The sequence below is a fragment of the Phoxinus phoxinus genome (genome assembly GCF_949152265.1).
Source record: "Phoxinus phoxinus genome assembly, chromosome: 25".
NCBI classification, from domain to species: domain Eukaryota; kingdom Metazoa; phylum Chordata; class Actinopteri; order Cypriniformes; family Leuciscidae; genus Phoxinus; species Phoxinus phoxinus.
The window spans coordinates 17,857,844-17,873,242 of NC_136900.1; the positions used below are offsets into that span (position 1 = coordinate 17,857,844).

The 15,399-nt window shown below is 37.7% G+C and overlaps 1 protein-coding gene across 2 annotated transcripts in view; it reads right to left on the minus strand.

Annotated features, from left to right (window-relative positions):
* Positions 1-14,972, minus strand: part of magi2b (membrane associated guanylate kinase, WW and PDZ domain containing 2b) — an 81,587-nt gene extending 66,615 nt beyond the window's left edge. For both annotated transcript variants that reach the window (XM_079604611.1, XM_079604610.1), the window contains exon 1: positions 14,455-14,972. In XM_079604611.1, the coding sequence (XP_079460737.1) occupies positions 14,455-14,752 (298 nt within the window). In that variant the 5' untranslated portion in view covers positions 14,753-14,972. The remainder of the gene's footprint in view (positions 1-14,454) is intronic.
* Between the last annotated feature and the right edge of the window lie 427 nt (positions 14,973-15,399).

The window sequence follows — 15,399 nt, forward strand, 5'->3', positions numbered from 1 at the left end:
ACCACCAAAAAGGCCAGCTTGTTCACACCAGATGCTTCCTGCTAGTTGGCATCGTGTGAACTTGTTGACCTTGTGAACACATCAGTGTCAAGAGTGAAGACGGCAAGTAGCAGCGCGCACTCTGAGAGCACAATGACCCGCCAAGTCTAGCTGGAAATTAATAGTCTAATTAAAGATGACTTATGTCAGGGTCTCACAATAGCATTACCCTAAATAGGTCAATTATACACTTTGCCTACAAAGTAACATGTAAAGGAGTTAAATTAGGATAATATTTAATTATACTAAAATAATATATTTAAAGTAATAAAAACTTCTGTCATAAACAAAGTTATATTGCATGAATCATTATATTAAAACATCATATATGATATATGGTAGTGATGGGCAACGAGTAACCGCGATTAATCGCATCCAAAACAAAAGTTTGTGTTTACATAATATGTGCGTGTACGTTGTATAATTATTTTGTATATATATAAATACACACATATGCATGTATACATTTAAGAAATATTTGCATGTATATACTGTATATATATATAATTTATATTATATAGAAATATTTTATATATAAATAACAAATGTAATATAAATTCATATATATTAGTGCTATGAAAAATCGATTAATCGCGATTAATCACATCTAACATAAAAGTTTTTGTTTACATAATATATGCGTGTATATATTAGCAGTGTAATATATATAATTGTCGGTAGCATATGCCCCAGGAGGGGTAGCAGGCATAAATTAATGAAAAAAGTATTAGCAGCATGACAGTATATTAATATACTTTTGTGTGTGTCTGTGTGCGCAGAATATATACCCACACACACATATACTGTATTATATATAAATATAATAATATATGTACACACATATATTATGTAAACAAAAACTTTTGTTAGATGCGATTAATCATGACTATTCAATTTGACAGCACTAAAATATATGTAGGCGTACATGTATACAGTATGTGTATATATAGGCATGTTCTGGAGTCACACTAAAGACCCCATAAAATAAAAAATACATTTTGGGTGATTTTAAGACATATTTAGTAGGTCCAAAAATTTTTTTTTTCATTAGTTTAAAATTGACACACTGTTAAACTAATATACTTAAGCATAAAAAACAATAGATACATTTTACTGGACACTGGACTGTATTTGCTAATGTACAATAAATTGACAAAGTTTTAGCAAATATTACAATTATTTAAAAAAAAATTTATATTTATTATTTTACTATCTCTTAAGTGTTATTTCATGAACACTGACTTGTCTTTTACATACAGGCATATAGTTCAATAAAAATGCTCTTTTTAAATAGTAGTAATAAACACTTACTAGATGACTAGCAATGGCAAGTAGTAAACAGTGTTGGGTGAGTTATTAATTAAGCTAAAAAAGTAATTAATTAAAAGCTGCTAATTACATCTTCAACAGATTAATTCGATTACTGTATTCATTACTCTCTCTCAAAAATGTATTGTATTATGTATTAATGTAACGTAACTAAAAAAGGGTAATTAAAAAGGTTAAATTTCCTATTTTAAAACGACAAAAACTCTTTGCTTTTTAGGTATGAAAATTTGAAACTACATTATTACACACTGGAGAACATTGATGGTAAACTGAGATCAACATTCTGTTCGGAAAGATTTGATGAGTTTGTTTTAAATGTATTCTGGTCGTTGAGAAGCTTGACATTCTGATTGTTTGGAATGCGAGGATGAAAATTATACAGCAGACAGGAGTAACAATAACCCATAGTTATAGTGAAGCAGCAGAAGTGACCTTGGTATAACCCTTTAGAAATGAAATTCGTGTGGGTGAATTTAAAAAAACAGCAGCATCCAAGATGGTATGAGAAAAATCTGCACGCAGCGGCTGCGGAGAAAATTATTAAGTGCTGAAATTGGGTTGAGGAATGCACAGGAGGTGTTTCAACTGATCTCAGATCACTTATCTTGTTGCTCGGCCTGTGAAAAAGAGGCATATCTGCTGAGAATACATCTTCATGACTCAGTCAATATTACAAGGAGAGAGTCTGAGGTCACAGCTGAGATTTTGTGGAGGAGGACAAACCTTTGACTCATGAGAGAACGCGGTCGCTTCATTTGTCAGCGCGATGGATGACACAATGGGCAAAGGCATGACGTGAGGGTGCGAGAGAGTCGGACAGCTGTTAAAAACACTCTCTTTCTCACGCTCTCACTTTCTCTCAATCCCAGAGGACGCCGCTTTGTGTCATCTCTCAGCCACTTCTCCACAAGTGATGACAGATGCTTGTTTATTAACCAGTCAATAAATTCAAAGACACACGTACATAAATAAACAGGCACAGGGATGAGACGGTACATGGTGATTGTGTGTGTGATCGGGTTTAGACTATCTAAAGAGGTCTGTATGAAGGCCCGTTTCGGTTTTTAAAAGATTACCAAAAAAAGTCACATTTTGAGATACAAAGTCACACACTTACTATGGGAAGAACTCAATTGTGAGATATAGATATAAATACAGTATATAAAGTCAAAATGAGAAGATTTGATCACACTGAGATATACCGTTACGGTCATCATGGTTTTACAAAGTTAGACAAGTTCCTTTATCAACATATTTAGTTGATCCTGGAACAATATTTCTATCCCTATACCTAACCTTGCTTAATCTTGACATGAACCCCTCAAATCTGATTGGGTGATTAGAATGTTGTTTCAGGATCAACAAAGATGTTGATCCAGGAACATGTTGTACAGCATTTGGTGAAATCACTTCTCCATAAAGTCACATTCTGAGATATAAGGTTGTTAGATATAGTCACATTTGAGATTTAATGACACAATTCCGACTAAGGCTCTGTTTACACTTGGTATTAAGATAAGTTTTGGTCAATCGGATCACAAGTAGACGAGGGAGACACATTCCTGTTTACTTTTGTTTACTCTTTTGTCCACTTTCAACCACTTCTGTCCTGATTTCTTCGAGGGGAGGGTCTATGGGCGGGTAAATGTATCGGCTTTTTTTCAGATCTTTCAATCTAACGGACAAAACGTACAATTTACATATGAACTAGACTGGAGACAACGGAAAAACAAGGAGAGCAGCAGTTTTCGTTTCTGCTCTGACAGCCGCAAGATCACACCGAACGCTGTGAATGTGTGTTAGAAATCAGGAATGGTGAGAGAACATTGTGCTTGGTAGATTGTTCGTCTTTAAACCAAACTTGGGTCTTCAGCCGACAAAGTTTTAAATCCCAAGTCACAAATATAAAAATATAAAGTCACATATTGACATTTACAGTCACACTTACGAGAAACAAAGTCTCAACTGTGAAAAATAATTGTGTTGCGAAAAAGTCAAATTTCGAGATATAAAAGTTACAATTACGAGAAACTAAGTCATAATTACAAAAAATTAAGTCACAATGTGAGATAGTCACAATTTGGAGTCACAATTATGAGATATAAACTCACATATTGAGATTCAAAGTCACAATTACGAGAAGCAAAGCAATTGCAAGAAACAAATGGTGCTTCTCATTTCTTATTTGTGCATCCTCGTTTCCTTTCCTCTCGTCTTAGCTCCACCCCTTAGGATGTGAGGGAAGGATCCACCTGTGTTTCCTCGATCATGACTCCTTGAGAAGTTTCCTCACTCCTCGGTTTCCGGGTCAAGGACTGGAGGACGGAGGAGGGAGGAAATGAGGAAGCATCACTGATTATTGAGAAGCACCCAACGTCTCAGATATTGTTGTGTTACAAGATATAAATTCAGAATTACAACAAACTAAATCATAATTACGAGATTTGTGAGATATAAAGTCAGAGGTGGAAACAGGCTTCCACAGGTCTGACCCACATTATCTTCCGTACAATATGGATAATATTCTCTGATAAGGTGGGAATGTCACCATATTGATTTGTTTTCACTGGAGAGGAGGTTAATAAAACATTCCAATGAGTTTCAGCAGATTCTTTTTGACGGCATAATCACAGCTGACACCACTGCCCTCGCTGAGGACAGCTGAGCAGCGTATCGATCGCCTGAAAGTTTTCCACCATTGGAAAGTTGTTTGGTGCTAGAGCCCTTCGGCTCAAATAGACTAAAGCGGAGAGCCGTGATAAAGCTCTGGACACAGAGAGGGAAACCACGTGTGATGCCAGCCAAGAATCAATATCTCCTATTCGCTACAACCGACTCCTACGAGAGGTCAGATTCTACATCTTCTTTGAGTAGATTCAAACACACAATGCTCCGCTCTCAACTCTTTGTTTATTTCTTCAGAGGCAGAGATATCCAAACACTGTGCTCCTTACCTCTGTTTATTTCATTTTAGAAAGCTGGACCATCGGAGCTGTGGCCTAGTAGCCTGACATATTAAGCCATGGTGCTTATGTGGGTGACATGGGTTTGAATCTGGCTCTTTTTGCTATCTATCCACTCAGCCCTTGAGTGGATTCGTCATGTACGACAGATTCTGACAATCAAAACAAAAACAGAAATCATTGCCTACCACTGCCAGTGCCGTTCTTTTATATTTTGTTATTTACAGAACAAAGTGAATAAAAGAGTTTAACTTTAACCCCCCAAAAAATTGTACATGCCCACTCACTTTGTGTGCTCTGGCATCGACCCTTGAAAGCCAATCAGCAAAAGGAAAGAAAAATGACCCAGACACCTGCATTTGAACTCTACATAAGGCATGACACCCTTTTGTCTTTTTGACTCAAACAATCTACATTTACAACTAGGCGTAAATCCTATCAATCTCTTCCCTTTGTTAAATAAAGAAAAGAGAGGACTGCTAATTATGGTTCTGAGATCTCTGTCTGGCTCACTTTGTTTGTCCTGTGATGATGATTCACATTACAAAATCACTCACACCTCTAACTCTAACAACCCAAAGGCAGCAAAATTATGTTTATGTGATGACATGGCAATATACAACAATTTGAAAGTGCTGGCACCAACAGACTAAAAGCTGACAAGTTTCATGATATGAACCACATAACCAATAATATATTTAAAAAATCAAACATTAAAAATTTAAATCAACTATTCCCATTCAGTCAGTAACGTTTGACGTTACGTCGAACTGACGTCATGGGGTCTCGCCTGGGAGCCCAATCGCCTCCAAGTGGTAACAAAACGAGCCAATGGACAGCCAGTTAGATTTGCGTGTCGAGTCACACCTTGCCAGCACTTTGGGATTGGGCACGCTTCTTCAGCGTTAACAACACTGTTCATGTCTGGAAAACAGTGGGAATTGAGATCCGTAGCACTCTTCCCAGTGAAATGTCACGATAAAGGAGCTACGATCGAACCCACAAGTAAGTCCTTACTTGGGCCGCTGGGTAGGTTACGACATTGTTAGAGCAGTTGCCAAAAAGGGCACGAGGCAGCTTGCCAGCATCTGTGTCTTCAAAACTTGTAACAAAGTTCAGTGGCTATGGCGCTTTTCATAGGGATCCCCTGACGTCAGTCCGACATAATGTCTAACGTGACTGACTGAGTGGGACATCTAGGTTACTCATGTAACCCCTGTTCCCCGAAGGAGGGAACGGAGACGTTACATACCCCCCTGCCACAGCCCTGAACCACTGCTGAATGGCCGGGATCCCTGTCTCGGCTCCTCAGCAAAACATGAACGAAGTGAGTAATGCCGCTCATATTTATACCCGTATGTATTGGTAGGTGTATGTAAATCTCACAGGCCAATGTCCACTTGGAGGGGATTGGGCTCCTAGGCGAGACCCCATGATAACAGTCCGACGTAACGTAACGGGGGTTACATCAGAAAGACGTTTTAAATACTACAAGTAAATCTAGGCATCACCACATTGTAATGTACCGTATGAAAAATTTATATTTTGAGATTTGCTAAAGATTACATTACATTTAATGGTTATCAAATAATTCTAATAATTTGACACAAACATTTTAAATGTATAAAGCTGTAACCAACAATCTAAGTGAATTTAGGCATCACAAAACACTTGATATAGGTCTATATATTGTGGCCACAAATTAATATGCAAGCAGCACATATTGCACAGCTCTGTTATGCATGAAGAACCCGGAGATGCCATCACCAAGCGTTTGTTTAACTTCATCTAACTAATTAGTCTTAAGTTCAACAAAATATTAGCCACTTAATCCTAACTGAATTCGCTATTGTTAGCCTGGCACTAAAATTTCTGTAGTATGGCCAAACAGCATAGATCATTCATAAAGTCATACATAGAGGAATGCGCATACTCATGTCTCAAGCGTCTACTACACCAATAAGCTCTGCTGTAAAACCAATGAAATTGGGAGTGGGCAGATCGACACGTATCAGCGCCCCATTGTCCAGACTCCACTCTGGGGTTACTCTGTGGATCAGTCGATCGGACTTTGACAAAGTCGAAGCCCTTTGTTTTTTCTCCTATTTAAACATACATTTTTCAGCACACACACAGAACAGATATCTAGAAAATATTCACAAACTAGTTTGTTAAGGTGTTGATTTAAATTTTCAAAAGCATTTCTCCGAAATTACTTACTGCACCTTTAAATGAGCGTTAGATGGAGGTAATCTAAAAAAAAAAACATTTAATTGAATGAGGGACCCAAATCATATTTAGGAATCATATTGAATCAGAGGTGGATTCTGTTGACTAAGGCAAGCTAGCAACCTTCAGTTTTAGTACTCCAGAAACAGACACAACTGGATGATTTTATTTATGTCATCTTGAAAAGTGCATCATGCAAAAGTGAGGAGAAAATGTCTATGATATCTGTATCCCATAAATGGTAAAGTCTTTTTGCAAATGAATGAGCCTTTTCCTTTCCACTGACTCTACAAAAGATCTTGATGAGCTCAGGTTGGTTAATCTAAATATAGAAATTGAATCTTTGTGCGTCACTTCAAGGTTTCCATTCCTAAAATTACAACAATGAGAAATTGGGCCTGGAACTTTAAGTGGTTAAAATAGAGATACCAAAAAGGACAGGAACTATGGCAACCAACCCATTTTTGGAAAGTAAATGGCATTATTAGTGTTGATTCCTGATGCTTATACTTTTAGTTTAGGGATTTGAACAAAACTAAAGTATTAAAGCTTCTAAGCGATTTTTGCTTGGTAGACGATATATTTGCCATAGTTCACCGCTTTTATTTGTCAAGCATTGCTCAGATATCTGGCCACTGAAGCATAAAATCAGACCCAGAATTTAAAGGCAATGATGTCATGTCAAATATGCGTCTTTGTCATGCAGAATCATCTGGGACCCTGTCCCACCCAAACGGTGCTGCGATCTCCCACCATCTGCCAGAGGAAGGTCAGTTATTTTTCCTCGAAAAACATCTTGAATTTGCATGTTGCAATATATGACTTCTCTATGACCAACACTACTGGCCTAATTTCAAGCCATTGACACAATTCTCCCTTCTCCCAAAGCATCTCTAGTTTATGGTGTATTTTTACTGTGTCTGTGTATAGCATGATCTATCCATCTATCTTTCACCGGTGAGGTGTAAAATAGATACTCTGGTATCGAGTTTAATACAAGTTAAAGGGTTAATTCTCCCAAAAGTGAATTCTATCATTAATTACCCTCATGCCGTTCCAATCCCGTAAGACTTTCTTTAAATTAAATCTGAGAGCTTTCTGTCCCTCCACTGACAGCCTATACAACTACCACTTTCAAGCCCCAGAAAAGTATAAAATACATATTAAAAGTAATCCATGTGACTCCAGTGGTTTTATGAAGCGACGCAAGTGCTTTGTTTGTGCAAAGAAGCACAATTTACCACTTTAATTGCAAAATATTCATCTTTAACACCCATTCACGCAACAATGTCTGCTCTCTTATGCCAAATCATTCCGCCTGGTCTAAAATATAAACGCTTGTAATAGGTTTACCATTATAAGATTTGGTGATGTCTGTTGACTCATTATTTTAAACTTTGTTCATTTTGAACGAATAAAAGTTACACAGTGTCCCTTTAAATGGCTAAATTTGGAAAAAGCAGTGTGTAACTGATCTGTTTTTACTGAACGAATGACTGAATCCACCTCAATCCCGTCCAACATAACCAAAGAGAAAAACAACAACAGTTTGAATTTCAAGTAAATACATACGCTCTGGGGGTCAATTCTGGATCTCTGTGACAAAGCACACGCTCTGGGGCATTGAACAAGACATTAAAGCCTACAGCCACATAGTGATTACTGCACAAAAAGACCTTTCTCTGCCAGCCTCTATGACTCCAGGCTCTTAAAGCACCGTCTTTGTTTTGTATCCCGCTGTTGAGTAATTCAACACAAGCAGTCTACACCTCTTTAATTTGCCTATGCATCTCTAATCCCAAAACAAACATTTTGTTCATCTTCATGTTCTCCACAGCAAGAATTCGGGAAACTGTGGGATGCAGAGCAAACATCGAATGCAAACAGTTCATACACAATGTATTAGTGATACGCTTTTATACAGCGCTACACAGTATGCTAAAATTAAAGCTGATTTAGAAAGTCTAGCATTTATAGTGGGCCGTGGACATTTATTTATTTAGCAGATGCTGTATTTTAGATCCTGAAGCTAATTCTGTGATAAAACACACAGCTGTGCGGACTCTCTTGACTCAGAATATTTCTCATTTAAAAGCACAGATTTTATTTGATTATTAGATTCAAAGTACTTATCGCTGATTCAAACATTACAATTTTATTAAGGTTTTTTTTTTTTGTCCGGATCAACTCATTTATTTAAAATTAAATGCACACATAATATTACTTAAATTAGCATTAATGAGCACATTCTTCTTTCTTTCTTTTTTTAACTGCTTTACTGTTAATTAATATTTGGGGTAAAAAAATTGTTGTTAGCCAAATCCAACCAACATTTTCACCTTTTTATGACAAGGCAAAGTTTGTTCAGATTGCAAAATGTCATCTGGTGAGACAACTCCGCAAAAAAATATTATAACTGACACATCATTGACACTCCGTAAAATAAATTAGTGAATGCCATTTGCAGGATGCTGCTAAGTAACATCAGCATTTTTGTTATAATATTAAAAATGAAAAAGTCCTTGGTCTGTATTCAGCTGGATTAATGTAAAATGGAGCAACAAAACTGCATGTGCTTGGTAATAATGTGTGCATCTCAAGGCAATGAACACAATAGAAGAAAGAATAGAGGATGAGAAACTTGTGCATTAAAGAAAATTAAATCTGCTCTTTTATAAGTCTATCCGGCAAAGCGAGATCTCCGTTCCCTGCAGTGTAGTGAGCAGAGAGCCGAAATTAACTGCAGTACCGTTCACTTCATGACAGATGGCCAAGTGTTTTTATGCACAGATCTAAAGGATAAGAACCCATATCATGATTAATTATTTACTAAATATGTTTTTCTCATGCGGATAATCAAAGTAAGGCAGCCAGTTTGAGAAACAGTTTCATAAAAATGAAAATCTTGCTTGCTCCAGCGTTTGTCATGTTAACATTCAAGACGGCTGTCTTTGACATCTCGTGCGCTTGTAGTCGTGACTTAATAATGGATCAAAGGCGCTTCTGTGCCCTGATTGGTCGAGGGTGTACCCACTTCAAAATGGCAATCACAACATCAGCATAAAGTATATCATTCTGTCTGACGGGAACCTTGCCGTTCTGTCCGGTTGATTGCAATCAGTCACTGTGGTAAGCACATTAAAAACCATCATAATCCCAAATAGCAGCCTAGAGGGATTCCAGATGGATCTGCTTTACAAATTAGGTGGCACTTGTGCTCCACTTGCTTAGTGAGTGGAAGACTGCAGAATACAATGCTCTGTGCTGCTAGTGGCTTTATGGAGCATTTTCCGTTTTCATGATTAATCGGATGCGGTGCCGAAAGGTGCGTTTCATCCTTTAGGTCTAGACCAAATTGCCAAAATAGCTGGAATGTTACATTGCGTAATGTGCAAAAGCTAAAGAACACTCACAGCTCTCTTAGGGAATTGTTTCCAGATTTGCAACCAGCCAAAAGACAGACTGAATCTAATAAATATATGTAGTGTTATTACAACGAGGAGGACTAATGGCAGATATTTTAAAACAGCTCTTTGTGTTAAAGGGATAGATCACCCAAGATTGAAACCATTTCATCATTTATTCATCCTCATGCCGATATAAACCTGTATGATGTTCCTTCTTCTGTTGAAACACAAAAAGAGATGTTTAGCAGATTGTTCACACTGCTCCTTTCCATACAATAAAAGCCAATTCAGGACTATCCATTCAGGTGACCAAAAATGACAAAAACAGACCATAGAAATATGACGGCAACACCATGTTTCCGTATTGCACACAATTGGTTCTTATTTGTTTTGTAACCAATCATAACATGCCAAATTGCATAAATGAGAAGAATATCTACTGTGATTTCAGTCTCACACAAAAGTATTGAATGACTTCCGGAAACACGTTTGGGTCGTAAGTTGTTTGGACCACTTTTATGGAGTTTTTTTTCTTTTTTTTCTGACAGCTATTTGGTCACCATTTACTTTCATTGTATGGCAAGGAGCAGCGTGAACATCACCTGTCTCGTTTTGAGTATGACTGAAGAAATAAAAATCAAAGGTTTTCAATGTTGGGTGAACTATTCATTTAATTTCATAATTTATGGAATTGGTCACTAGTTAAAAAAAAAAACTGCTGTCAAACTTCCATTTGAGCATACTGAGGTAGACAAGTAAATAATATTTTTGAATGCCTTTAGAAATATAAATGTGGGACGCAGGTTCGGTGACTTTACCTGAAGCAAGCGGGCAACATTTTCCTTGTGCAAATGGCAATGCACTGCTGTCAATGAACTGTACATTTTAGTGGAGAGTTGGGTAAGATGAGCCACCTTTTTTTACTTAAACTGTCCTCTAGGCAACATGATTCATAATTATTATCATTAATAAAAAAAAAACAGCTTAATATGTCTGATATCTGAACGTATACCTAAATAATCCTATCTATCATGTAGAAAATGTTAATTCGTGGCATAATACGTTTTGCTTTTCTCATGTGCATCTCTCAGTCTGGTTGTAGGTGACAGGTTCTTTCTAAATATATGATCAACATTATGCACAGTTTGCTAGATTAAGGGGCGACACATCTTACCCCACTCTTATGTGTACTCTTTAGAGATGCAAAGGAAAGGGAGATCACAAGAGATGGGAAATGATGAAATATTGAAAAGCACGGATGAAAGAAGATGACTTATTTAAAAATGACTAAATGCAAGATGAAATACCAAATCTATCCCACATCTCCGAGGAAAATGCCGACCATTATGACAGAATAATGACTGTCATGGATAAATTACACTTCAAAGCAAAATAAGTTAAACCCCCGAGGCTGCAGAAATCTGCTCAGAGTCATGTTCGTGTTAATCAGCTTCCAAATCCATTTGTGCAAACTGAATGTGTTATATAACCAATTATTGCACTTCACAACTGGAAAATAATTAGATTATATTGCTGATATTTAAAAACTGACAGCGCATCATGAGTCTGGGAAAACTGGAGGTCGCAGGACCGGATCGTTCGATGAGAGTAGTGTAGTGGCACAGGATTACGAGACCACTAAACCAAATATCTGGCCCAGAAGATTATATGAAAACATGAAAGACGACTTCTAAAATAAGTGCGCTTTATTCCAAATGAAACGTGGTGCTACGCAGAAATGTGATGTGTGAAGCCAGCCTAGTTGACTATTTAGCTTGATATTTATATAACTGTCAGAATTGGGTCATTATGACAAGTTGGGCATCAAAGTCCCTGTAACCACCAAGCTACAAAAAGTGAGTCTTGGACATGCACCAAGACACACCAATACAAACACACCATCTCCTCCATCACATCAAAGCAGGATGGACTGACTGAGACTAAAAACAAAAATATGTTGTGGCAGTCGGCCCATCAAATCCCACAGCATATGATGCACATGCATGTAATACAAACTATTACCTACTGTATCTGCTCATATTATGTCATTTGTTGTTTGTACTTTAATATGTCTTAAAGGGACAGTTCGCCCCAAGTAATTATTTAATCTGGTCTTGTTCTAATGCAATATGCCCTTCTGTTTTTGATGGACCACAAAATAAGTGTTTTTACCGAAACATTTTTCTGTTTTGAAAAAATAATCATAATATTGTTTACAGTTTTTTCTTCTCTGAGGTGAATATATCCGTTTTGTTCGTCGTAACAAGAAATTTTCACAGTCACATCTGTTAACTGTCATTCTGACTGTCATCAGTGTGGTCCAGAGATAGCCTAATTATCTCAATTTAATAACAACAATAATAAATAATTGGGATGCATTGGCGTTGCATCTCATTTTTGTTAATCTTGACTTATCACAGAGATGTGAGTTGTGAATTGAATTGCGGCGAATAAAATCCCAAATTTGGATATTCGCAAGGATTCCGCTACAATGAGAAATCATGGTGCATCCTATGGGCAGTCCATTCCTGCATTCAAATGCCTTACTGTACCAGATTTCAATCATTAAATCAATTTATTCAGCTATAGCCTCTCTGTTCTTACGGCCTTTTACAATACAAGCACACTAAATAACGCCTTTCGGACAAGTTCCCCAAGCCCTGATCTTCAGCAGCCAGTCAATATTTACTCACTCAGTCCACTGATCTGGATCTCCCTAGACACAACTATTGCTTGCATGAAGATATTTTTTGCTTTCACTTGGGAACTGGGGATGCTTTCCAAAGCGCTGGCCCGGGGGCTGAAGTTCGCTTCAAACAAGAGCGAAAAACACTGCAAATGTACTATAAGCATTGTTGAAAACTCAGCAATGTAGACCATGCCTTCAAATCCCATCACTGTAAGTCAGCATCTGTGTGAGAGATAGCATCACTCCTCCCATTTACACAGCAAGTACCCTCTCCTGCTCTCCACCGAATGCCATTGTTTTTGAAGAGCTGACACCTTATGGCAAGCCATTTTAACATTCATTCATGAACACTACTGGACTGGGATCTTTTTCAATATCCCAGTTGTTACTAGAATATATTCCAACTTTACTAGTACATTTACACATAATAAATAATTGACATTTAAGACAGTAATGTTTATCCCCACTGTTATTAGTAACATTTCTAATATCAATAGTTACTGTTGCCTTACGTGTCATGTAATGATCAGGCAGAATGACTACTTGAAATGAAAATCAATTACAATTTTGCTAGTAAAATGTTACTTGTAACAACTGGAATACATTCCAACATATTTTCAATTGATACCAGTGTTATTTTACAATTACTTATATACTTTAGTTTATACTTTAATAAGATTTATATTTTTTATAGTTTCAGTTCTCATCATTTTAGTTTAATTGCGTAATTAATGTGCCTTTGTCATTTTTATTTAAGTTAAATTGATTTTTTTTAATCTCAGTTTTAGTTTTTATTTCTTTCCATTAAGTAATTTTAGTGCTTCAACTCAAGTTATTTACTATGGCAACATTTTAAAATGTACGTTTGTTTTGACTATATGTGTAATAATTATAGTATATATCGTTTTAAGCTTTGTTTCAACTAACAAAATGTTTTTAATAGTTTAGTTTATGATAATAACCCTGATTGATACTGGGAAACTACTTATGTATTCAAGGACTAGTCTAGTACTTCATTTAATAAGCTATAACCTATAGAATAAGTTCTAGTATGAAAATAGTTACTAAGTAGTAGAACATGGAGTAAGTAGCCTAGCATACTTAGAAAATTACCAGTGACAATGAATGGACTAGTTAATTGTCACTGAGTAGTAACGAAAGAATAAGTACTAGTGCATAAGTATTAGCGATACAAGTCACTACTGAAATATGACCTACTAGCATCTAATAAAAAGTTGCTCCTGAGATTTTAAAATAATTTAAGTCAACACTAGATTACTCACTAGTCAATTAATAGAAGTAGCCTACTAGTACAATACTGCTAATTTATACTACTAATTTAAGAACTAGTAACTAAACAATAGATACTACTTAGTGCTAAGGAATTAATGTTTCGACGGCTTGCCGCAGCCATCGTGCAATTTACGAGATCAATGAAATTGCCTTCAAATATTCGCCCAGTTCGCCCATGGCGGACCCGCGGGCCAAAATATCTCCGACACGGGGAGGAACAACCTCCGCCCCCTCGCGCATGATGTGCTTACAATCTAAACAAATCTCAAATTATATTGAAACGTTTATGTGACAATCCGCTACATTGTAACTTCTGTTGCCACGAGCGACAATGGAACGTTCGCGGCTACAATCGAATCGATAACCACACCGATCGCGCGCCGTATCCAAATGCACCTTTGTGTGTAAACAGGATTTCTGCTGAAATAATGTAGACAGACAGCAGTCCTAGACAGCGGAGGGCTCGCTCGCTCGCTCGTTCTCAAGCAGAGATGTTTATCCTCACCTTGCTTCACGCACTTCAGCCGGAACGGGTCTTTGCAGTGCTTGATCACGGCCAGCACATCCCTGATGGTGAGCCCTGCCACCGGCGTATCGTTGACCTCCAAGAGCAGCTCGTCCTGGGACAGCTTGCCGCTCTGGACGGCCACCTTACCCTGCTTCACCTCCCCAAAATAAGGGAAATTGCCATTCTCGGCGCCCCCTTTCAAGTCAAACCCCAGCTCGCCCTCCTTATTCCTGGTGAGCACCGCTTCGTGGACTTTGTTCGTCCAGTGGTTCTTCTTCTTCAGACTCTTTGACATCGCTGACAATTGACGACTCGCCTACCAGTGTGCGTCTGCTGGATGGCACCTCATCCCTGCCCCAGTGTGGCGTGTCCCGAGGCGCGCTCAGATCCTCCGCGGCTGGCCGCTGCTCGTAGTATCCATGTTGCATGCGGTGGAGTTGCGCTGAGAGCTGCAGCAGCAGTACGCAACTGGATGGAGGAGCACGCTCGCTTACACGCTGACTGTCGAGTGACCCGGATGTGATGTCTACGAGGAGGCAGGAATGCTAGTGCATTCCTTAGAGCGGGCTTCACGCAAAAGTGTCTTGGAGGAAAAGAGAAGGGAGATGTGCAATGGAAGGTGGCTTAAACAGGATGTTATGTTGTTCGATTGCTGCGTTTATGGAACAGATCGAGTCTATTACCAAGATCTGATTCAAGAACAAATATTTCGATTCATAACTAAGGGAAAAAAACCTGTAGGCCTATGTGATTTTTTCTTCATAAAATTGGCAAGCTTAGAGATCTGTGATTGGCAAAATCTTTACATTTTCTTTTCTTCTGTGTGCGTGTTTTTTTGTATCTGTTGAGTTACTAACTCAAACATAATAAGTATAATAATAATAAAACTAGACATGTACATTTTCTAAAGAAAATCTGAGTTGTGCTTGCCATGGAAAAACG